The sequence below is a fragment of the Melanerpes formicivorus genome, unplaced genomic scaffold (genome assembly GCF_026170545.1).
Source record: "Melanerpes formicivorus ecotype bairdi unplaced genomic scaffold, bMelFor1.0.p_v2 SCAF_10, whole genome shotgun sequence".
NCBI classification, from domain to species: domain Eukaryota; kingdom Metazoa; phylum Chordata; class Aves; order Piciformes; family Picidae; genus Melanerpes; species Melanerpes formicivorus.
Window position 1 is genome coordinate 10,499,720 of NW_027142362.1, and position 24,418 is coordinate 10,524,137.

The window sequence follows — 24,418 nt, forward strand, 5'->3', positions numbered from 1 at the left end:
GGGCTCCAGCCTCCTTTCAGGGAATTGTAGAGAGCCAGAAAGTTCTCCTCTCAGCCTCAAGTTCCCTCAGCTGCTCCTAACCAGACCTGTTCTCCAGACCCTTCACCAGCTTCTTTGCCCTTCTCTGGACCTGCTCCAGCCCTTCAATGTCCTTCTTTGAGTGTGGTACCCAAAACTGAACTCAGGATTCAAGGTGTTGCCTCACCAGTGCCTAGTCAGGGCTAAGATCACTCCTGGCTGAGGGGAGACCTCATCACCCTCTTTAACTCCCTGAAAAGAGGTTGGAGCCAGGTGAGAGTTGGGCTCTTCTCCCTAGTATCAGGTGATAGAATGGTCTGAAATCATGCCAGAGGAAGTTTAGATTGGACATGAGGAACAATTTCTTTCCTGCAAGAGTGGTCAGGCATTGGAACAGGCTGTGCAGGGAGGTGGTGGAGTCACCAGCCCTGGAGGTATTCCAGAAACTTGTGGCCATGGCACTTGGGGACTTGGTTGAATGGCCATGGCGGTGTCAGGCTGATGGCTGGACTCAGTGATCTTAGAGGTCTTTTCCAACCCAAACAATCCTCTGATTCCGTGAAGTGCTGGGCTCCCCTCCTAGAGGGGGCCTCTGCAGGAGCCAGGTGCTGCTTACGTGGGGCTGCTGCACTGCCTCTCGGCACTCTGCACTCCAGCGCCGCAGCTCCGCGAGCACAGGGCCCAGGAGCTCCAGGAGCTCCAGCCGCCGTCGATGGCCTGGGGGCGGAAACCCACCGGCACGCACTCGCCGTTGAAGCACCACTGCAGAGGGACAGGCCAGGAGAAGACAAAGCAAAGCTTCAGGAAAGCCCCCCAAAACTGCCCCCGGATCCGTGCTTTGGGGTTCTGCCAGAGCTCGGTGCACTTCTGGCGATGGGAAGCTCAGATGTTGGGCTGCACGAGGGCTTCTCCAAGGCAGCACACCCAAACCTCTGCCAGACCCACCAGTCAGGGCATCCAGAGCCCCACCTCAGCCCAGAGCCACAGCCATGGGCAAGGCACTGTGGGAGGTTCTGCAAGGAGTGGCAGCAGCTAAGCCCAGGGTCATCCCCGGGGCCAAGGGGCCAAGGCTTGGGGAGGGGACACTGAACTAACAAGGAGAAGCATCTACAGAGGTCTTTATCACTCTATGGCTTTATGGAGTTGGGCAGGAAATTGAGCAGGAAAACCTTGTTCTGGAGAAGTCAAGCGTGACAGATCAGCCCCAGGGTAGAGGAACCAAGGGTGACCAGATCTGCCTGCAGAGAACTGGGTGCCTCCACACCCTGCTCCTGCTGCAGCACCCACTGAGCAGAAGAAGCCTTGTGCTCTCCTCCCACCGTGGCAATTAACTGTGGGCTTCACCATCCTGAGGCATTTTCAGCTCCACTGAAGGCAGAACCTCCCCAGCAGAGGTTTGGGCAGAGCAAGGGCAGGGAAGTGAGCCCTTCCCTGTGTGATGGAGCCTGCAAAACCCCTCTAGGTGCAGGGCTGGGAGTGTCTGCAGCCGCAGAGGGGGTCTGCTCCCCACTTACCTTGTTGTCCCCACACGCCGTGCCATCGACAGCGGCGTCCAGCTTGGAGTGGCAGGTGTTCCCCACCGTGCACCACAGCGTGTTGCAGACGCTCTGCAGAGAACAGGGTTGAGCAGGACATCGTCACTGCACCAGCCAACCCTCCAGCACCACCCCGTGCAGAGCCCCTCCGGCCCCCAAAAGGCTCCCCAGAGCCCCGCAAGCCCGGGGGGTGGTGCTGGGGGGAGCCCCTGGCTTACATCCATGTCATCGCAGAAGGTGGAGTAGGGTCCGTACTGCAGCCGGCACTGGTGGCCCACGTCGTAGAGGACACCCGGGGGCACCAAGGGGTAGTCCAGCACCTCCCGGGCAGGGGGGTCATCCAGGCAGAGCCCCCAGCCCCGGCTGAAAGAGAGGGGTCACAGCAGCATCACCACCAGCCCGGCACACCCGGCAGCTGCCAACGGAGGAACCACAGCTCGTAAATGTCCCCCCACCACCAGGAGCTATCAGCACGTCTAGCTGCTATGATCCTGGCTTCTCCAACCACCCCTAGAGCTGCTCCAGCACGTGTGGGGGGACCCACTTCTGAGGGTGGGTGCCTGCTTCCAGGTGGTCATCCTGGGGGTGATGGGGAATCAGTCACAGAACCACAGAATGGTAGGGGCTGGAAGGGAACTCCAAAGATCATCAAGTCCAGCCCTGCTGCCAGAGCAAGACCACCCAAAGCAGATCACACAGGAACGTGACCAGGAGGGACTTGAAAGTCTCCAGAGAAGGAGAGTCCACCACCTCTCTGAGCAGCAGCTCCAGTGCTCTGCTGCCCTCAAAGTAGAGAAGCTCCTTCTCATGTTTAGATGGAATTTCCCATGCTCAAGCTTATGGCTATTAACTCTTGTCCTGTCACTGGGGACCACTGAGAGGAGTCTAGCTCCACCTTCCTGACACCCACCCTTTAGATATTCATAAGCATTGATGAGATCCCCCCTCAGCCTCCTCTTCTCCAAGCTAAACAGCCCCAGCTCTCTCAGCCTCACCTCACGTGACAGATGTTGGGAAGGCAAAGGGGTGAAAGCAGCAGCAGCTTCTCCATGCCCCTGCCTTGCACACCCCCTCTTCCCACCCTGAGATGGCCCCAACCCCACGATGAAAACCTCCTCCCTGGAGGTGCTCAAGGCCAGGCTGGACGAGGCTTTGAGCAGCCTGCTCTAGTGGGAGGTGTCCCTGCCCACAGCAGGAGGTTGGAACTGGATGATCTTTAAGGTCCCTTCCAACCCAACCCATTCTGTGACTCCATGACAAGACAGAAATGTCTTTTTTCCCTGGGAATAGCTGCCTGGATTGTTGCTTTGTGAACAGGTCACCAGCTCGAGCCCCTTTCAAGGTGAAGGGTTTCACTGAACAAAGGTCCCACTGCCAAGAACCAGATGTTGTCCTACATCACTCCCACCCCACAAAGGTCCCTGTGGACACCACAACCCACGTGTCAAGGGCCTGCTCATTGCAATAAAGCAGATTGTCAGCACTCAGCCTCCTCCTGCCACTACAAACAGAGCTCAAACTGTGCTGGGCAGGACAATTTTAGAAGGGGGATGTTGAACCCGGGCCACGGAGGCGGCCGGTGGCTGCTGGCCAGGCTGCAGGAGCCACAGGGGATGGTCCTGGCTCTGCTCTGCTGCTTATGCTGTGATACTCCACAAACACACCAGAAACTGCCACTCGTGGAGCTTTCAGTGTTGAGCTAAAGAAGCTTGTTTCCAGCATGGTGAGGTTCCCTGGCAAGGCTGGATCCCAGCAGATTGGATCACTCCTGCTGGGTTTGACTGGGAATGGCTCTGAGGTCATGTGGAACCAGATTCCTCCTTAACTCAAACCAGCAACAGTGGCAGAAGGGCCAAATGTATGGGAGTGCTCCTGCTCTGGGGTGCTAGCAGTACCAAGGGACAATACCTGACAGAATCAGCACCTTCTTCCCTCTACCACTGCATCCCAGTGAGGTTCACACTGGACACCAGTTCACTTGGCAGGACACAAGCCCTTAAAATACCAGAGAATGATAGAATCATGGAATGGTTTGGGTGGGAAGGGACCTTTAAGGCAGGGACATAAAAAGCACAACCCCCTGTAGCCAGCAGGGACATTTGCAAGCACAGCAGGTTGCTCAGAGCACCAAACAACCTGAGCTGCAATGGTTCCAGGGATGGGGCAGCTCCCACCTCCCTGGGCAGCCTGGGTCAGGCTCTCATCACCCTCAGTGTCAAACATTTCTCCCTTGTCTCCAGTCTGGATCTCCCTCTTTTAGTTCAAACCATCACCCCTTGTCCTGTCACAACAGGCTCTGCTCACAAGTCTGTCCCCAGCTCTCTGCTTGGCCCCTTGAAGCACTGAAAGGCCACCAGAAGGTCTCCCTGGAGCCTGCTCTTCTCCAGGCTGAACAACCCCAGCTTACAGGAGAGGTCTCTGTCCCAGAGTGGGGGTGATACAGCCTGGCTGTGCTGTGTCAGCTTTCCAGTGCTTCATTCAATAAAGCAGTTTCTTCATTCAACATTTTCCAGCTGCCAAAAGACATCCCCAAGCCAGGAATTGGCAGGAGTTTCTCCCAGGCTTTGCAGGGCTATGCAACAAACCACACTCCCAACTGGAAATGCTCAGGGGTCCCTTCTTTAACGAGCTGGATGATGGAGGAGATGGGATGAGGATTAAATCCCCACATGTGAGCAGGCTGGGAGGATCTGCAGAGCAGATTGAGAGCAGCAATAACATTCCAAAAAGCTCTCAGAGACCTGGAGAAGGGGGGGAAAAAAAGGCAGGATGGAATTCCATCAAAACAAAGGCAAGGATGGGAGCTTGGGAAGAATCAGCTGCACAAATTGGGGGTCTGGCAGGACGGGAAGGGGGAGGGATGTGACTGACAGGGTTTCCCCAGGCTCCAGGAAGGTGGAGATCAGCTGCAACAAGTCCATGGCAGAAGTATGGAAGTTGTTCTTCAGTGCTGTGCAAAGAAGCTTCAAAACTGGTTGTCTAATCCAGAGAAAATTCTGCTGAGATAAAGACTGCTGCTGAGATAAAGGGAGGCTGCTCCACACCATCACAGGCTCATGGTGGAGAGCAGGGCACTCATTCCACAAGGGTACTCCACCAGCTGGACTGGGAAACAGCATCACTCATGGCATGGTGAGGGTGAAGGCCTTGGAACATCTTGCAGCTCCTCTGAGGGTTAGAGGGGGAAAATCATGGAACACTTACAAGGGTTTGTCTGGGAAATGCTGCCATGACCTGGAGCCAAGGAGATGCCCAGGTCCAAAGTGGTCTCTCCACCACCTGTGATGGGACCCTGTGTCAGCCCTCTAATGAGGGACCCTGTGTCAGCCTCCCTCATTAGACTGAACAAGGGATGCTTGCTCTGTGGAGGACAGCACCACTGCACCAGAGAGGTGACCTCATCCTCCTCCTCTGAGCAGATGCAGACCCACAGCCTCACCACGAGGGTCACTCAGCCGTGGCTGCACCCCGAGTCGGACCCACAGCCACTGCCATGGGATTGTTGTGGTTGGAAAAGACCTTTAAGATCATCAAGCCCAACCATTCTCTAACTCTACCAAGTCTGGTGGCTAAGTCATGCTCCTCAGAACCACACCTCTGCAGCTCTGCAACACCTCCAGGGAGGGGTTGACGACAGGAAGCATTTGTAGATGCTTAAATGTTCAGCTGTGCTGGTTAAAAGATAATCTGCTGTGAAATAATAACCAGCATCTCAGAGAGCTCTTTGCTGTCCCATCTGCTCCAGCACACCCAGCAACCCCTGGTCAGCAGGGTCCCATTTGCTGGCTCTCTCTTTCCTGTTCTCCTGCCAAGGTGGTGTTAAAAGACTCATGTCCATGCTGTTGAGAGGCCTCTCCCTCGCCTGGGGGATGTCACAGCTGGGGAAGGATGCTTGCTCTGCTCTGAAGGAAGAGCTGCACCTTTCTGGGGGGGGTGGGCAGCAAAGAGACCCAAACACAAGTGGAGAAGCATCCAGCTGCTCTGCTTCTTCCCCATCAGAACTCAGAGCAGCCCAAGGTCACTGCAAACAGGAAATTCTTAATTCAGCAGCAGAGGTTAAAAGCAGAGGGCCAAGAACGCTGTGGACACGAGAAAGCTCCATAAATCAGAGCGCTTCCCCCTGATGGGGGCCAAGCCCACACGCTCCAGGCTGGGTTGAGCCTGGAACCAGAGAGGCTGTGGAGTTTTCCCTCGCTAGAGGCTTTCAAGATCCATCTGATCCAATCCTGTGTGACCTGCCCTAGGTGATTCTGCTTTGGCAAGGGGTTGGACTTGATGATCTTCAGAGGTCCCTTCCAACCCCCTAAAACTCTGGGATTCTGTGGAGCTGAGCCCCACCACCCTCACCCAGCTCTCCCCACTGCTGCTCCTGGCCAGGGCTCTCGTTGTTGTCCACACTGCCCAGGGCAAGGGAGGAGAATGTTCCTCCAGTGCAGCCACTGGCTGACAAACCTAAACCTCTGGGCTGAGATCCGAGGAACTTCACAACAACGAGCGGAGAACTCAGCCAGGGGTGCTAAAAATAAACAAATGCAGGGAAGAGCTTGGCCCCATCCCCTTGCCTCACGTGATGCCTCCTGCCTCAGGCAAACATCAGCTGCTGCATGCACAGCCCTGAAGAGAACTGCACAGAGCATCAAAGGATCCCAGAATGCCAGCACAGTGGGGATTGGAAGGGACCTCTGCAGATCACCCAGTCCAAACTCACCTGCTGAAGCAGGGCACCCACAGCAGCTTGCCCCACAGCACAATGGCCAGGTGGGGTTGGAAGCTCTCCAGAGAAGGAGACTCCACAACCTCTCTGGGCAGCCTGCTCCAGGGCTCCAGCAGCCTCACAACAAAGAATTTTCTCTTCATGGTCACATGGAACCTCCTGGGCTCCCAGTTGTGCTCACTGCCCCTTGTCCTGTCACTGGGCACCACTGACAAGAGTCTGTCTCTATCCTCTTGCCCCCTGTCCTTTAGCTCTTGCTGAGCACTGAGCAGATCCCCTCTCAGGCTGCTCTTCTCCAGGCTCAACAGCCCCAGGGATCTCAGCCTTTCCTCCTCACAGAGATGCTCCAGGCTCTTCAGTATCTTCCCCACCTCTGCTGGACTCTCCCCTGTAGTTCCCTGTCTCTCTTGAACTGGGAAACCCAGAATGGGACCCAGGACTCCAGATGTGGCCTCTCTACAGCAGAGTAGAGGGAGAGGAGAAGTTCCCTTGACCTGCTGGCCACACTCTTCTTTATGCTCCCTAGGAAACCATTTGCCTTCTTGGGCATGAAGGCACATTACTGGCTCATGAGCAACATCTTATCCACCAGGACTCCTGGGTCCATCTCCAGAGAGCTGCTTCCCAGCAGGTCAGCTCCTCACCTGTGCTGAAAACCTCTCTGACCCTTAAGAATCAACCCTCATGCCACCACCCAAATGCTTGTGATGCTTTTGTGTTCAAACCCTCACCCTTCACAGCAAGGACATAGACAACCACATGATACCACAGATTCACAGAGTGCATTGGGTTGGAAGGGACCTTCAAAGGGCATCTTGCCCAAGCCCCCTGCACTCAGCAGGGGCACCTCCAGCTACATCAGGTTGCTCAAGGCCCCATCAAGTTTGCCCTCAAATGTCTCCAGGGATGGAGCCTCAACCACATCTCTGGACAACCTGTGGCAGTGTCTCACCACCCTCATTGTGAGGAGCTTCCTTCTAATGTCCAACCTAAATCTCTGCTCCAGTTTCAAACCACTGCCCTTCATCCTATCCCCACAGCCCCTTCTGAACAGTCCCTCCCCAGACTTCCATAGGTCCACCTCAGATACTGAAGTGCAGCTCTAAGGTCTCCCCAGAGCCTTCTCTTCTGCAGGCTGGACATCCCCAACTCCCTCAGGCTGTGCCCACAGGAGAGGTGCTCCAGCCCTCTGATCATTTTCCTGGCCTCCTCCGAACCCGCTCCAGCAGGTCCATGCCCTTCTTGCCTTGGGGACCCCATAGCTAGACACAGCACTGCAGGGGAGGTCTCACCAGAGCAGAACAGAGGGGCAGGATCCCCTCTCTCCTTTGCTAACTACTCTGCTTGTGATGCTTCCCAGGCTGCCATTGGCCTCTGGGCTGCAAGTGCCCATTGCTGGCTCATGTCCAGCTCTGCATCCACCAGCACCCCCAAGTCCTTTCCTGCACGTGCCCTGGGGCTGACTTTTGCTTGGTCACTCCCCAGCTGCAGACCCAAGCCCCGAGCCACCCCCAGCAGCCCAGGAGTGAGGAAGAAGAGGAAGGAAGGAAGGACTTACTCAAGGAATCGTGTGATGTACTCGCGGCTGCAGCGGGACCAGGTGAGAGGGGACGTGTCATACAGGAGCTGTGGAGACATGATGAAAGGTCTTTTCCCAACTGGCTCACAGTCATTGCTGCTTCCATCATGCTGAATCCCAAAACTGTGTAAGAGCACAGCCCCACAAAGGAGAGGTGAGCCACACGCTGCCACAACCGCCCAGCCGCTCTGCTGCCCAGCACCACCACCGCCACGCTGGGCACTGGCCAGCAGCAGCACCAGGGCACCCGGCCCTGGGGCACACTCTGGGGACACCAGGGGCACTGCTCAGCACTTTGTCCCACCATTTAGAAGAGCAACAAAGCTGGTGAAGGGTCTGGAGAAGAGGTCTGGTGAGGAGCAGCTGAGGGACCTGGGGTTGTTCAGCCTGGAGAAAAGGAGGCTGAGGGGAGACCTCCTGGCTCTCTACAGCTCCCTGGAAGGAGGTTGGAGCCAGGTGGGAGCTAGGCTCCTCTCCCTGGTATCAGGTTATAGAGAAAGAGGAAATGGCCTGAAATTGTGCCAGGGGAGGTTTAGGTTGGGTATTAGGAACAATTTCTTCCCTGCAAGAGTGATCAGGTTGCTCAGGGAGTCACCATCCCCGGAGGTGCTCCAGAAACCTGTGGCCATGACTGACACTTGGGGACATGGTTTAGCGGCCAGGGTGGTGTTGGGTTGATGGTTGGACTCAATGACCTTAGAGGGCTTTTCCAACCCAAACAATTCTGTGACTCTATGATTTTATTTCAGTTTTCTGAGTGAAAGCTCAGCCAAGAAAAAAGAAACAATGCCATTAAACAACATCAAGTTGCTGAACCTCACTGGGGAGGTGCTTTTACCAGGCAAAGACAGCAGAGAACCCTCAGACCCCAGGGTAGAAGGAGCCTCAAGGAGCACCTGGCCAAACTTTTCTTTCATGTCTATTATGAACTAAAATCTTCAAGGGATCTTGTCAAAGCTGGATCAAAATTAGGGCAAAATGCTGCTGATGATTCCATACCCAGACCCTTCCTTAAGACTTCCAATGGACAAGCCTCTTCTCCAGAGCCTTCAACAACAGCAACACAGGACAATGGACAAACACAGCCTGTGCAGGTTGCCTTGGATTATGTGGTTTTCATTGAACCTGGGGCAACCAAAAACTGCACTCTCAAATGAAAGCCCCAGGGCAGTTCTCAAGGGTGCAGGGGAAAGTTTGCACCCTTGAGGAGCCACTTGCCAACCTTCTCCCAGCTTCCACCCATACCTTCTCAAGCCCTGACTGAGCAGAGCAGAGGACAGAGCTGAAAGGAGGAGGAGGAGGAAACTGGTGGTACCTGTGTCCAAGCTCATGGGCCACAGTGAAGGCCAGGGGCAGTCCTGTGTCCTCATTGATGTTGCAGCTCCTGTGGGGCTGGCACATCCCTGCCACGTGGGACAGGCCCAGGGTCTCACAGGGTCTGTTCATGGCTGCGCAGATGTCCTTTCTTGAGTGATGGAGGCAAGGGACACACAGACACAGAGCAGAGAGGAAAAACTTCTTTAAGCATGGTGGAGCCCTGGAGCAAGCAGCCCAGAGAGGTTGTGGAATCTCCTTCTCTGGAGAGCTTCCAATCTCCCCTGGTTATTATGATCCTGAGCAAGCTGCTATGGGTGCCCCTGCTTGAGCAGGGAGGTTGGACTGGATGGTCTCCAGAGATCCCTTCCAGACTCTACCATGCTGGGGTTCTGGGATCCCTGACCTTTGTTCTGGACACCCTAACCTGAGCTGAAGCCAGAGTTGGGATCCTCATTGTCCTATGACCCAGAGCCCTGCTGATGGCTTCAGGCTGCAGGAGCATCTCATGTACATCTCCTGGCCCCAACTGCCTCTTGGTTGGTGGTGCTAACCCCTGCAGTGCAGAGGCCAGAGGCTGGCTCCTGGCCACTTACTCCAGCTGAGACCTTTCCCTTTGCCCTCTCCCCAGGTGGTGGGTCGGAGAGTGGCAGAAGTGCTCAGCCACCACGCTGGGAATCAGTGAAAGAAAGGGTGTGAAAGTGGCAGGACCCAAGAGGGGACACATCCCAGCCCACAGAAGACACTCAGACCCCGGCCAAACAGAAGTGAGAAAGGAGACATCCAACTTCTGTCCTCGAGAGGAAGATTTACAACCTTTCCTTTCCCCTTTCCTCTCCCAGTATTCCCAGCTTATTATTAAGCCTGATTAATGGGAGCAGCCAGCCAGCCTGGCTGCCTCTCCTCCATTGTGTAAATAAAGCTGATGCTGGGGATAACGAGGCAATTACTACCCTGCTTGTGGAAGCAGATCCCGGGGGTGCTGTGGTCCAGGGCAGAGGAGCTCCAGCCACCCAGGAAGAACAACCCCATTGAAGTCTGTTGCCTTAAGTGCCTCTTTTCTGCCTCGAAGCAAACTTCCTAAGGAAGATAAAGCTGTTGTGGGTTGTGAATCATCACACAAACCACCAGCAGGCTGCCAAGAGCCAAGACACGACAGCCTGAAGCCATCAAACCAAGTTTTGACTGCAAGGTATCTAAACTTGGCCAGAGGCATGAATTCCTACGAGCTTCATGGGAGGTCAGGGGCCTTCTCAGAGGCTCCTCTGCCATTCCCAAGCATTAAGCTTCCAAGGCAAGAAGGGGAGTTAATCCCTGTGTACATCTGCTGGGAGGATCCAGCCATCCTGGGGCTTGGCAAGAGGGCCGTGGGGAAAACCTGGTTGGGAAACTTCTGACTGGGAGCTGACTCCAGGTTTGAACTTGAGATTTGAGACCAGTCCCAGCCAGGCTGCCCAGAGAGGTGCTGGAAACTCCACCTCTGGGGACATTCCAAGCCTGCCTGGACATGCTCCTGTGTGACCTTCTCTAAGGGGGGGTCGGAGTGGATGACCTCCAGTGGTCCCTTCCAACCCTCACCATTCTGTGTCACAGCATCACCAAGGTTGGAAGAGACCTCGAGGATCATCAAGTCCAACCTGTCACCACAGACCTCATGACTAGACCATGGCACCAAGTGCCACATCCAATCTCCTCTTGAACACCTCCAGGGATGGTGACTCCACCACCTCCCCAGGCAGCCCATTCCTGTGGTTCACTAGCACCAGCTTATCTCCAGATTTCATGTCACACATCTCATGGGCAGGTGCCCATGCAGGGCTCAGGCACGGAGAGGAAGATTTCAGCAGCTCCCACTGAGATGTTCCCCTGGTTGCCCCGCTGCCAGCAGCCAGCAGATGTGTTCCCAGCTGCCAGTGCAGTATCTGCAGCATGAAACGGCCCCAGGGCCACAGTACCTGGTGAGCAGGACCGCGACATCGTGGTGCAGAGGGTGGGAATCTCCTTTAACATTGATGCTCTTCTGCCACTTGCAGAAGCTTTTCAGGGTGTTGTCTGCGTGGTGGGAGATTTTCAGATCCTTCTGCCAACACAATGAGAAGTCTAATGTCACACTGCTGCTGGATCTGCTGGCATCTTAGGACACAGTGGGGAGGGGGCTGATCTCAGACACATCAGAGGGGAGTCATAGAATGGGTTGGAAGGGACCTTTCAAGCTCACCCAGTTCAACACCCCTGCAGCCAGCAGGGACAGCTGCAACCAGAGCAGGTTGCTCAGAGCACCAAACAACCTGAGCTGCAATGGCTCCAGGGATGGGACATCTCCCACCTCTCTGTGCACCCTGGGTCAGGCACTCCTCACCCTCAGTGTCAAACATTTCTCCCTTGTCTCCAGTCTGAATCTCCCTCTTTTAGTTCAAGCCATCACCCCTCGTCCTGTCACAACAGGCTCTGCTCAAAAGCCTGTCCCCAGCTTTTTGATCAGTCCCTTGGAGCACTGAAAGGCCACCAGAAGGTCTCCCTGGAGCCTTCTCTCCTCCAGGCTGAACATCCCCAACTCTCTCAGCCTGGCCTCACAGCAGAGGGCTTCCAGCCTCCGGGTCACTGCTGTGGCAATCCGGATGGAATCACTCCGTAGTGACTGGCTGCAGGCTGGGTGGACACAGCCCTTCTCTGCTTTCTTTTCATCTGTGGTTCAATCAAAACATTAAATCATCTGATGATGGGGGTGAAGAAAATAGCTCATCCTGGCTGATGGTGAAGGACACAGCCAGTGAAGGACACAGATGGGGAGCCTGCTGGAGCCCCTTGAGAGGCACCACTGCAGCTGGGAGCACCACCAAGGAGTGACTCACGGCCCTCTGCTGCTGGCAGCGGTGCTGAGCTTTCATACATTGCTGTCAAACTCAGAGCCTGCAGCTCCTCTGCCCATGGCATCCTTGTGAGCGTGGCATCCCCCTCACCATGTCATCCCCTTGACTATGGCATCCCCCTGACCTCACCAGGGCTGCAGCCCACGCAGGAGGAACCTTGGCACGGGCGTGTTTATCTGACATGGAATCACGCAGCCCGTGAAGCCAGCACAAGGGAGAGCTTCTGGGCTTTCAAGGCCAGCTCCCAGTCTATCCCAGTCTGGCTGCCAGCAGGGGAGGATGAGTCACTGTGTTTTCCTTCTGATGTTTTCCTCCCAGTGTCTTGCCCTTACCTCCTCGTCCTCCAGCAGGATGAGGCGCACGATGGCGATGTTGATGGGGTTGCCAATGCTGGCGTGGTGGAACAGCCCTGCCACCTGCAACACACCACAGCCAAGGAAAGAAATGAAGCCCCAAAAATAGGCCTCCCCCCCTCTGGAGGGGAGGGTGAGCTCGAGGGGAAGCTTCTGACAAATATCTCAGGGAAGTCCCCCAAATGAAATGCCAGATGCAGACCTGGACCCAAGAGTCTAAACCAGTTGGAACTTGATAGGATCTGTGCAGCACCTTGAAACCCGACCAGAAGCGCCCTGGGGAAGCCCCCTGCTCTCTCCTAATAGATGTGTTTAGCATGTCAAAGGAAGCCTGGGATCTCTTCCTGCCTTCAACCTCCAGAAATCCAGAGATTTCCAGGAGGTCCTCTGCCCAGCCTCTTCTCTGGCCATCAAAGCTCTCAGCACAGCAGAGTGAAGAGACTAAAGCAACTCACACTGACTTATCTGCTTGGTTTACAGCACAAGCCCATCCAGATTCCCAGTGGAGACCACCAATATCTGCTGCTCCTTCACACTGTCCTCACTGGCACCTTACCAGGTGTCTCCTGCTGACCAGGCTAGTGCTGGCATTGGCTCAGATGGCAGCTCCCTCTGTGGGTGCAGCCCAAGGGGGTCTGAGCCAAAGCTCCAGGTCCTTGCAGGTTTCTCTTCCTACCAGGAGGTTTCCTTATCACACAGAGGATGGTGGGTGGCCCTCCTGCAGGCTTCAGGGTGATTTCATGCCCAAGCTGCCTGCACACCTGCCTGGGGAGAGCCACAGCGATGGTGGCATGGCTGAAGGCATCACCCACCGCCTCCCTCCTTCCCTGAAGCATCTCTGCCCTGGGAGTATCTCCCCAGGAGGCCACATGATCCATACTCATGGTGGGAAGGAGAAGGGAAAAGCCCTGGAGCCCCATAGGGAAGGGGAAACCGTGCAGGCTGAGCTGCTCCTGCATGCATAGAGGTTTAGACCTTGAGCTTGCTGACCCAAATCCATCCTCCCATGGCAGAATAGAATAGAATAGAATAGAATAGAATAGAATAGAATAGACCAGACCAGACCAGACCAGACCAGACCAGACCAGGTTGGAGAGACCTTCAAGATCATCGCGTCCAACCTATCACCCAACACCACCTAATCAACTAACCCATGGCACCAAGCACCCTATCAAGTCTCCTCCTAAACACCTCCAGTGATGGTGACTCCACCACCTCCCTGGGCAGCACATTCCAATGGGCCATCACTCTCTCTGTGCAGAACTTCTTCCTAACCTCCAGCCTAAACCTCCCCTGGTGCAGCTTGAGACTGTGTCCTCTTGTTCTGGTGAACAAGAGATGGAGCACCGCAGAGACACCAAGGTGTGGGTAGGTAAGGACAGGCTGCCTGGTGAGAGGCTTGCTGAGGTCCCACCAGGGATGAGCCCTGGCAAGCCCAGTGGTCTGTCTGTCTCACAGGCACATGCCCAGGGCCTGGGTGGCTCTGCAGGGAAGAGGAGCAGGACTCACCATGTTCATCACGGTCAGCACGTACTTCTCTATGCTCTCACTCCCGTGGTACTCAACCATCTTGGTGTCTGCCACCACCAGGGTCTCCACCCACTTCTCCTTGCTGATGGAGCGCTGCTTGATTCTCCTCTTCCTGTGTTGCTTCTGTTCCCATCTCTCCCTCCTCTTCTCAGCCCTCTCCAGGCCCTCCTGAGATTCTGAGGGACCAAAGCAGGGGGGGGAAGATAAAAACAAGAGGTTTGTTTTTCTTTCATACAATGTCTGCAACTTTGGTTAAACATCTTCAAAGAAACCACCACCTGGTGCTGAGGAGGCTCCAGACTGGGACCCATAACCTAGGTGTATTTTGCTGTGCTGTGTGCTCCAAAAAGTCCCTGGGGGAGGGGGGTTGGGGGTGTGTGAAGTCTTTTGACCTCAGTCTGAGGCATGATAGGAAACCAAACAAAGAAATTCCCTGAAGTGACTTCTTTGACTGGAAAAGGGTTTGCAACACTCCTTGAGGAGCACACAGATGAGCAGAGCAGAGCCCTTGGGGCCTGAAATGGCAAATTAGTTTATAGACAACCCTGCAGAGACACTTGAGCATGTACCACCAAGGATCTCAGCATCCCAGCATGGTGGGGGGTGAAGAAACCTCTGGGGATGGCACCCACAGCAGCTTGGCCAGGAACACAATGGCCAGAGGGGTTTGGAAGGTCTTCAGACAAGGAGACTCCACAACCTCTCTGGGCAGCCTGCTCCAGGGTTCCAGCACCCTCACACCAACGAAGTTTGTCCTCATGGTCACATGGAACCTCCTGGGTTCCCACTTGTGCTCACTGCCCCTTGTCCACCGAGAAGACTCTGGCCTCATCCTCTTGCCCCCCACACTTTAGCTCTTGCTGAGCCTTGATCAGATCCCCTCTCAGGCTGCTCTTCTCCAGGCTCAACAGCCCCAGGGCTCTCAGCCTTTCCTCCTCACAGAGATGCTCCAGGCCCCTCAGCATCTTCCCTACCTCTACTGGACTCTCTCCAGTAGTTTCCTGCCTCTCTTGAACTGGGGAACCCAGAACTGGACCCAGGACTCCAGCTGTGGCCTCAGTAATTAGGGAAGAGTAGAGGGGGAGGAGAAGTTCCCTTGACCTGCTGGCCACACTCTTCTTCATGCCCTGCAGGAGAGCATTGTCCTTGGCCCTGAGAGCACATTGCTGGCTCATGGTTAACAACCACAGAAACAACCCTGGAGGCTCAGTGCCTCTGCTGACCATCACAAATCTGTACTGTGCAGGGAGGAGCAGCTCTCCAGCAGGGTAACTCTGTGCTCCTGAAGCTGGACTGATGTCTTGAGCCAAATCCTGAAGATCATCAGTGCCCCAGGCAAGCCTGAGACGTTGCAGGACCTCACAGAGAACTCCTCAGCTGCATGGAGCCTGAGCTCTGCTCCTTCCCAGGGAGAAACAAGGGGAATGCTCACTGGGCTGGCAAGGGAGAGGAGGTGGAGGAGGGCTGGGATGCTCCTCACGCACTCCAGCAACTGGGAATTCTCACGCAGAGACTTTTCCTCTGTCACCGCTCCAAGAGCAAGGTCAGGGTCAGCCCCAAGCTGGGTAGAGGCTTTACAAACCCCATCCCACACACTGGGAATTGCTTTTATGACCAGTTTCCGAGGGCTCAGCCTCACTGGCTTAACAATGGATATTTCAGGGGCTGTCCCCTACGTGAGCTGTGAAAGAGAATTTATCCCCCAGCCAGAAAAATCCCAGCTATCCGGGTAATCTGATGAGCTGCTAACAGCACTGGGACAGCTTCACCACAGCAGCATCCCTGCAGCTTGTCTCCATTGTGTCCTTGGCAGCCAAGCTTCCAGCTAGGATGAGAAGGTGCTGTGGGGAAGGTGGTTGTGGAGAGCTCCCAAGGATCCCAGGGAGGGCTCATGCGGCACTGCCCCTTGGAGACCCCTCTCAAACCCTACCCAGCTGCACCAGGGATTGCCTGAGTCCCAGCAGGGTGGGGGTTGGAAGGGACCTCTGGAGATCATCCACTCCAACCCCCCCTGCCAAAGCAGGGCACCCCCAGCAGCTTGCCCAGGTTCACAATGGCCAGGGGGCTTTGATAGCTCTCCAGAGAAGGAGACTCCACAACCTCTCTGGGCAGCCTGCTCCAGGGTTCCAGCACCCTCACTCCAATGAATGCTCTCCTCCTGGGCTCCAGTTTGTGCCCTTTGTCCTGTCATTGGGCACCACTGACAAGAATCCCCTTGCCTCCACCCTTTATCTCTTGCTGAGCATTGAGCAGATCCCCTCTCCAGCTGTTCTTCCCCAGTCTCAACAGCCCCAGGGCTCTCAGCCTTTCCTCCTCACAGAGATGCTCCAGGCCCCTCAGCATCTTCCCAGGACTCTCTCCAGTAATTCCTTGTCTCTTGAACTGGGGCAATGGGAACTGGACTCAGGACTCCAGCTATGGCCTCAGTAAGGCAGAGGGGAAGGAGAACCTCCCTCCACCTGCTGGCCACATTCCTCTTCATGCACCCCAGGAGACCATTGCCTTATTGGCCATGAGGACACATTGCTGGTTCAAGGTGATCTCATTGTCCATCAGCACTCCCAGGACACCAACACTATTGACAGAAGCTACACAGCACTTTCCAGCCCAACACCATCTGGCTGTGGGGTGCTTTGCAAGGGAACCAGCAGTGCACCAGTACAGGATGAAAGGCTTCAGCAATTCAAGTCCAAGACATCTCATCCACTTTGGTAGCCCAGGTGGCAGCAGAGATCTACATGCTCTACACACAGGCCATGTTATACCCACTGAGCAGACATCAAAGTCTATATGGGGACCATACCTTGCACACCACAGGTTTCCCAGGGAGCTGGTGGCCTCCTGCCTTGCTCTGCCCCACGCTCAGGAGCCTGGCGCTTGTAGATCCTATGGGGCTGTGGTGCTCCATGCTCTTGGAAGCTGGTGGACACTGGTTCAATGAAATAGTCCTCATCCATGAGCTGAAACACACCTTTCTGGCAAGGAGAGACAAGGTTGTCACCATGAAGCCGCCTGTATCCAGCACAGACTCGTGCTGAAGAGCCGGGGAATGGGAGGGGGGTTGCAATATTTTCCAGGAAGAAATGGTTCTGCTGTACAGAAACTGGTGTGGGGCTTGGTTTGAGCTCCAAAGTCCCAGAGCAAAGAGAAGCAGCCAGCATGGACTGATCATGAAGAAAGCCAAAAGCTAAAGAGATCCCATCACAAAGTGCAGAGAGGTGGTGAACCCTGTAAGTGTCTGATAGTGAGCTCAGGGACTGCAGGGGTGCTGAGAGGGAGAAACACTTTCTCCAGTGAACCAGAGCAAGACCCTCTGCAGAGAACCAGAGCAAGACCCTCTGCAGAAAACCAGAGCAAGACCCTCCCCAGAGAGCCAGAGCAAGACCCTCCCCAGAGAGCCAGAGCAAGACCCTCCCCAGAGAGCCAGAGCAAGACCCTCCCCAGAGAGCCAGAGCAAGACCCTCCCCAGAGAGCCAGAGCAAGACCCTCCCCAGAGAACCAGAGCAAGACCCTCCCAGAGAACCAGAGCAAGACTCTCCCCAGAGAACCAGAGCAAGACTCTCCCCAGAGAACCAGAGCAAGACCCTCTGCAGAGAGCCAGAGCAAGACCTTCCCCAGAGAACCAGAGCAAGACTCTCTCCAGAGAACCAGAGCAAGACTCTCTCCAGAGAACCAGAGCAAGACCCTCTGCAGAGAACCAGAGCAAGACCCTCCCCAGAGAACCAGAGCAAGACTCTCCCCAGAGAACCAGAGCAAGACCCTCCCCAGAGAACCAGAGCACATCAGCAATGGGTAGACACACAATCTGTCTGTCTTCCTTCCTCTGGACTCATCCCTCCTCCCTCTGACCTTCCTGGAGATGCTGTGGGAAGTCCAGGCAGACAGCCCCAAAGGAGGCCTGCAGCACGGGTGTCTTCAGCAGGAGCAGCACAAACAGAGGTGTTTTCCTAAGGACAGCCTCAGAAACACAGCCAGGGGCTTCTGCCCTTTTGCACTGCCCAAGCTGAGAACCATCAAGCTACAGACTTCCCGTGGTCACAGACCAGAAAATCTCAAGGGAAGAGGAGGAGGTCCAGGAAGTGCCCCCCTCCCTGGAGAGGGACATTTTCCAGAGGCATGGAGTGAGAGGATGAGGGGTGATGGCTTCAAACTGGAAGAAGTTGGATTTAGATGAGGCATTAGGAGGAAATTCTTCCCCATGAGGGTTGTAAGGCACTGGAAGAGGTAGTCCAGAGAAGTTGTGAAGGCTCCAAGCCTGGAAGTGTTCGAGTGGATGGGGCATTAAGCAATCTGCTCTAGTAGGAGGTGCCCCTGCCCATGGCAGGAGGTTGGAACTGGATGATCTTTAAGGTCCCTTCCTACCCAAACCAGTCTGGGATTCTATGAAAATTGAGTTCATGTAGTTCTGGAACTGCAAACCAGGTCTGTAGGAGGTGTCCCTGCCCATGGCAGGACTCTGGGACTTGATGATCCTTAGGGTCCCTTCCAACCCGAACCATTCTGCAGCTCTATGATTCCTCATAATCCCACATTTATGCAGTGAAGGTGGAGGTGACAGGAGAGTTGCTCTTTGGCATTCTGGACCCAAACAAGTAAGCACAACCCCAGAAAGTTCGCAAACCACTGGAACCCCTGGGAAACCTACACTCAGCTCCTCCACAGCTGCATCAAACCCACATGGCGAGATCCCTGCCGCTGCCGCTGTCGGAAGGAGTTTTGCTGTGGCAGCAGGAAAAAAGGGTTCCCCATGCGCCCTGTGTCTTTGGAGATGAAGGATCTCCCTACTTACCAGCCCATCACAGGTGCTGAGAGCAGCCAGACCTCCTGCCTGCACCTGGCTCTGGACCTCCCCGATCATATGGCAGGAGTTGTGGGCGCGCGTCCGGATCTTGGCGCCGGCGATGCCCCCGAAGCGCCTCTCGCTGACGAAGCCGGGAGCCAGGAGCTGGCTGTTGAGGCTCAGGTTGAATTTCAGGGGTTGGCCTTTGTAATGCAGCTGATAGAAGGCAAGGAGCTTGCTCCTGGAGGAAGGAGACCGCCGGTGAAGGGCTCGGTGGGACAAGTCGTAGGACAGGAAGGATCCGCTCTCGTCAACCTTGATGGGGTGGACGATGTCACTGCCGGGGGGCGGCGGAGCAGGCTCTGGGAGGACAGGGGTTCAGTGTTACCTTTAGGGTTCATCTCCTCTCCTACCCCTTCAGCTGGAGGCTGAGCTCCCAAGGGAGCCTGGTGGGATCAGGTAGCCAAATTTCAGTTGGGTCCAGTAACTGGTGGGGTCAAGTACCCAAATCCCAGCTGGATCTGGTAACTGGCAGGGTCAGGTACCCAAATTCCATTTGGATCTAGTAACTGGTGGGGTCAGGAACCCAGATTCCAGTTGGATCTGGTAACTGGTGCAGAGTGCACAGTGTGGAGCAGGGAAAGGCAGGAATCCCACAGCCATGGGGAGCGTGGGGACTCTCTTGCCCTTGGTGGGGTCAGGGCTGGGAGAGAGTTCAGGTTGCAAGGGGTTGGGTGGGGAGGGATGGCAGTGGGAAGCTCCCAGCTGCCGTGAAAAAAACCCAAACCAAAACAAAACAAAATAACCCTCCCCCACCCCCCAAAAAAACCTTCCAATCCCAGTTTTGAGATGATGTTTGGAAGCCGACTCTGGGGGCAAACACCCCACGGGAAATGAGCGCCCCGGAGTTCCTCGGCTGCGGGGGAACCGAGAGCAGCCGGAGGAACCGGTGGGACCTGGAGACCCTCGGGGAAACCGGGAAAACAGCGGGGAAAGCCGAGGGAAACCGGAGGCATCCAGAAGGAACTGGGGGGACCGGGTGGAATCGGGAACAGTTGGAGGAGCCGGGGAGAGCCGGGAGCATCGAGGGTGACCGGGAGGAACCAGGAACCGTTAGGGGTAACCGGGAGGAGCCGCGGGGAGCAGGGAGCAGTCGGGAGAATCGGGGGGAACCGGAGGCGGACGGGCGGATCGGGAGCAATTAGGGGAAACCGGGAGGAGCCGCGGGGAGCTAGGGACAGTCGAGAGAACCGGGGAGAGCCGGGAGCAACCAGAAAGACCGGGAGCAGTTAGGGGGACAAGGAAGAAGCCGCGGGGAGCTGGGAGTAGTCGGGAGAACCGGGAGAGCCGGGAGCAAACCAGGGAGAACAGGAGGCATTCGAGGGGGATCGGGAGGAGCCGGGAGCAGTCGGGAGGTGCGGTGAGCAGTCAAGGGGAGCCAGCGTTCATGCCCTGCCCTGCCCAGCCCACCGAAGCTGTCCGGCTCCGGTTCCCGCAGAACGACCCGCGGGCATCCCCGCGCCTCCCGCATCCACCCCGCCCGGACCACCCTCCTCTTCTCTCCTCTCCGCGGACCTGTCGGCGCGGTTCCTCCGCCCGCCTGCACGCCCGTGGCCAGCACCAGCACGGCGGCGGCGAGGCGGAGGAGGCCGGCCGGGGCCGGGGCCGGGGCTGGGGCCGGCATGGGTGCGGGTAGCGGGCGGCTCGACGCGGCCAGCGGCGGCGGGGCGGCCAGCGGGGGTGGGACCAACCGAGGCGGTGGGCGGGGCGTCGTGGCAATGGGCGGTGTTAACCGCGGCAGTGGGCGCGGTTTCGCGGCAGTGAGCGTGGTGCTGAGGAGGGGGGCGTGACCCCTCCCGTCGCCTCTGCGTCCCGAGGGCGCCTCCTGGCGGCCACCCGCCGGCGTTTCCCCAGCCTCGGTGCCCTCAGCTAATTTCAGTGGAAAAAAAGGAGAATTTGGAGCTTTGCTGGCACTGGCCGGGCCCAAGTGAGGGGAACATTGAGTTTTAGGGAGAAAACGGGCGGGGAATGCAAAATGTGGGTAACTTCATGTCGTTCAAACAACGCTGTTGCAACTTGGAGTTAGAGAATCAGGGACTCTTTCGGGTTGGGAGAGACCTTTCAGATCATTCAGACCAACCATTACCCCAGCACTGCCGGGTCACCGCTAAACCATGCCCCTCAGTACCACATCTACGTGGCTTTGATGCCCCCTCCAGGGATGGGGATTCAACCACTGCCTTGGGCAGCCTGAGACAATCTTTGAGAACCCTTGCAGTGAAGGAGTTTCTTCTCATATCCAACCTAAACCTCCCCTGGGGCAGCCTGAGGCTATTTCCTTTTGTCCTTCTGCTTGTTCCTGGGATAAGAGACCAACTCCCACCTGACTCCAACCTCCTTTCAGGGAGCTGTAGGGAGCCAGAAGGTCTCCCCTCAGCCTCCTTTTCTCCAGGCTGAACAACTCCAGGTGCCTCAGCTGCTCCGCTCAAAACTGCTCCAGACCTCAGATCTCAGGCCTCCAGCACCTCAGGGTGCTTAGGGGACTGCTCCAAGATCTGCTGCTGATTTGCAGTGAAGTTGTAAGATGGATCTTTATGGACATCAGCACATTGCCACAAAGCTGGGATGGGATGGGATGGAATGGAATGGAATGGAATGGAATGGAATGGAATGGAATGGAATGGAATGGAATGGAATGGAATGGAATGGAATGGAATGGAGTGGAATGGAATGGAGCTGTTTGGTGGCAGCAGTTTTCTCAGAGGATGAAAGTCCTCTGAGAAAGTTTCTTCTAAAAGCCAAAACCAAAAAGGTAAAATATGAAATGAGTAAGATAAAGACTGAACTCCAAGGGACAGCTCCCCAGGGTCTAATGGCAGCTTTAAACCAGGATAACCTGGATTTCTGATAAAGAACATTATCTTTGCCCCCATGTATTTACATCTTGGATCATCATTAAACAGCTCCCTCCCCCCCCCTCAAAAAAAAAAGCAAAGATGAACAGTAAATAATAACAACCTTTGAGCTGTGGTTACCCTCACCCATGCCAGGAGCCCACGTGCTCTCAGCCACCCTCTGTGACGGCACCAGGCCAGGAGCTGGGCTACAGCTGGGGTTTGGCTGCTGGTGGGTGTGCCAGGCTGCCTTGCTTTTAGGAATGAAGAAGGGGAAATAGAAAGAAGGGATTTGAGCACAGGTGGGGTTTGGGGTTTTTTGAAAGCTTCTGAATGCATGGAGTGGGTCCAGAAGAAGTCATGACAGTGATCACAGGGCTGGAGCTCCTCTCCTATGGAGGAAGGATGAGAGAGCTGGGGCTGTTCAGCCTGGAAAGGAGAAGGCTCCAGGGAGACCTTTGAATACTTGAAGGACTGGGGACAGGTTTTTGAGCAGCACCTGTTGTGACAGGACAAGGGATGATGGTTTCATCTCAAAGAGGGAGATTCAGACTGGAGAGAAAGGAGAAGGCTCCAGGGAGACCTTTGCGTACTTGAAGGATTCATAAGAAAGCTGGGGACAGGTTTCTGAGCAGCACCTGTTGTGACAGGACAAGAGATGATGGTTTCATTCAAAGAGGGAGATTCAGACTGGAGAGAAAGGAGAAATGTTTGAGCCTGAGGGTGGTGAGAAAGGTTGCCCAGAGAGGTTGGAGCTGCCCCATCCCTGGAGCCATTGCAGGTCAGGTTGTTTGGGGCTCTGAGCAGCCTGCTCTGGCTGCAAATGTCCCTGCTGACTGCAGGGGGTTGGACTGGATGAGCTTGAAAGGTCCCTTCCCACCCAAACCAACCTGTGATGCTGTGATCTTTCCCCAACATTCCCCTCATGCAATAACTCTTCCAGCTCTTCTCACTTCCTTCTCTCCAGAAATGAACAACTTCAAAATCCTTTGCTTTTATTCTTCTCCTTTTGAGTGGGAAAACAAAACAAAACCCAAACCCAAAATTAACAGACCAAACAACAACAAATAAATATCCAGATTTCTTCTACTTCATGGAAACAAAATCACTTTGGGTTTCATTATAAAATGAAAATGGAGCCCAGGACAGAGCCACAAAGGTGCTGAAGGCAATGGAACATCTCCCTGCTGAGGAAAGGCTGAGGGAGCTGGGGCTCTGTAGCTTGGAGAAGAGGAGCCTGAGGGGTGACCTCATTGATGTTTATCAAGATGTGAAGGGTGAGTGTCAGGAGGGCAGAGCCAGGCCCTGCTCAGTGATGTCCACTGATAGGACAAGGGGCAGTGGGTGCAAGGTGGAGCAGAGGAGGTTCCATGTGGACATAAGGAAAAACCTTTTCACTGTGAGGGTGACAGAGCCCTGGAACAGGCTGCCCAGAGAGGTTGTGGAGTCTCCTCCTCTGGAGACATTCCCAACCCTCCTGGATGTGTTCCTTTGTGACCTGCTCTAGGTGCTCCTGCTCTGGCAGGGGGTTGGAGTAGATGATCTTTCCAGGTCCCTTCCAACCTGCAACATTCTCTGCTTCTGTGACACTGAACTGAACTTCTCGTTGCACTTAGCTTGCAGTGGTTTATTGAAGATTAAAGAGTGGGGAGGAAAAAGATGCCTCTAGTTCTGTCCTTGTTTCCACCACCTGGCCCAAAAGAACTGAAAACCTTCCGGGTGACCATCTCCACCTGCTTTTCATAGGCATCACCTGACAGAAGTAGCCATCCTGAGCCTTCCCAGCTGAAAGAAACGACAGAGAGAGACAAAGCCCTGACAGAAAGCCCTGCAAAAGGCAGCTTTGGGGATCCTTTACAGCAGACCACTGTAGCAGGAGCCTCAACTCACAGATTGTAGGGTTTGCCCCAAGTAGGATTTAAACAAATACTGCTGTGCCATGTGTTCTTTACTTACGTTGGAGGCACCACCAAGCTCTTAGTTCCTCATACAAACATCAAGTAGCTAATCCCCTTCACAGGCTGCTGAACAGCTGAGGTAGTGGCCGGGGCTGTGTCCCACAATTAAGCTCACAGCTAATTACACTTTGCTGAGGCATCTGTAGAAGTGCTGCTGAAGGGCAGGGACCCTTCCCTCAGGGTTAAGCCAGGGTGAGCAAATGAGGGGAACAAAGGCTTGTGAAAGGTGAGGAAAGTGGAACTGAAGCTGAGTGGCTCGAGTTTAATCATTCTCCACACACACACCAGACAGTGCTGCAGATGTGCTGTAAGCTATGGAAAAGGGAATTGTTCTCTCCTCTCCCTCTTTATGTGGTTTTGGAGGGTAGCTTTGGCACTGGAGGCAGGGAGATTAGGAGCTCTTGTTGGCACAGCTGTGACATGTGTCAGTTTACTGGTTTACAAAGAGAAGGTCCCCCCGCTGTTTACATTGCAGAGCCTTGCTGGAGTCCATTCAATCATTTCATGCCCCCAGGAAAGCTTTCTGGGGCTTATTAGTGAAATGGTTACAAATCCCTGAAACCTCAGCAGATGTTTGAGCTGAACTCCCAGGATGTCTCCCTGCTTAACCAAACACAAGGCCGGTGGAGTGTTACTGCTTTGGGGAGGAACAGCTCCCTGCATCTCTCATGAGCCACTTCATCCAGGTAACACAGCCCTGGGACACCCCCATGGACTGTCAGTGCCATGGGGCATGAGTTGGTGGCTGGACCCTCTCTCCCCCAGCACAGATATTTACCACAAAGACCCTCCTCTGGCTGCATGATAGATGTTGAACATCACTTCCTCTGGAAGTACAGCTGAGAGAGGAATCTCTGTCCAATTCTTCAGGGA

At 55.2% G+C, this 24,418-nt stretch overlaps 1 protein-coding gene across 2 annotated transcripts in view; it reads right to left on the minus strand.

The window, feature by feature from the left end:
- ADAMTS7 (ADAM metallopeptidase with thrombospondin type 1 motif 7) overlaps positions 1-20,414 on the minus strand; it is a 54,632-nt gene extending 34,218 nt beyond the window's left edge. The window contains exons 1-11 of one of the 2 annotated variants that reach the window (XM_068143587.1): positions 20,269-20,414; positions 18,703-19,055; positions 16,717-16,888; positions 13,893-14,089; positions 12,363-12,446; positions 11,116-11,237; positions 9,162-9,311; positions 7,826-7,969; positions 1,772-1,916; positions 1,533-1,625; positions 635-780 (exon numbers count right to left, since the gene is read on the minus strand). In XM_068143587.1, coding sequence (XP_067999688.1) covers positions 635-780; positions 1,533-1,625; positions 1,772-1,916; positions 7,826-7,969; positions 9,162-9,311; positions 11,116-11,237; positions 12,363-12,446; positions 13,893-14,089; positions 16,717-16,888; positions 18,703-19,055; positions 20,269-20,377 — 1,715 coding nt within the window. In that variant the 5' untranslated portion in view covers positions 20,378-20,414. Of the gene's footprint in view, positions 1-634; positions 781-1,532; positions 1,626-1,771; positions 1,917-7,825; positions 7,970-9,161; positions 9,312-11,115; positions 11,241-12,362; positions 12,447-13,892; positions 14,090-16,716; positions 16,889-18,702; positions 19,056-20,268 lie in introns of both variants that reach the window. The other variant, XM_068143585.1, reaches the window with a different exon arrangement.
- Between the last annotated feature and the right edge of the window lie 4,004 nt (positions 20,415-24,418).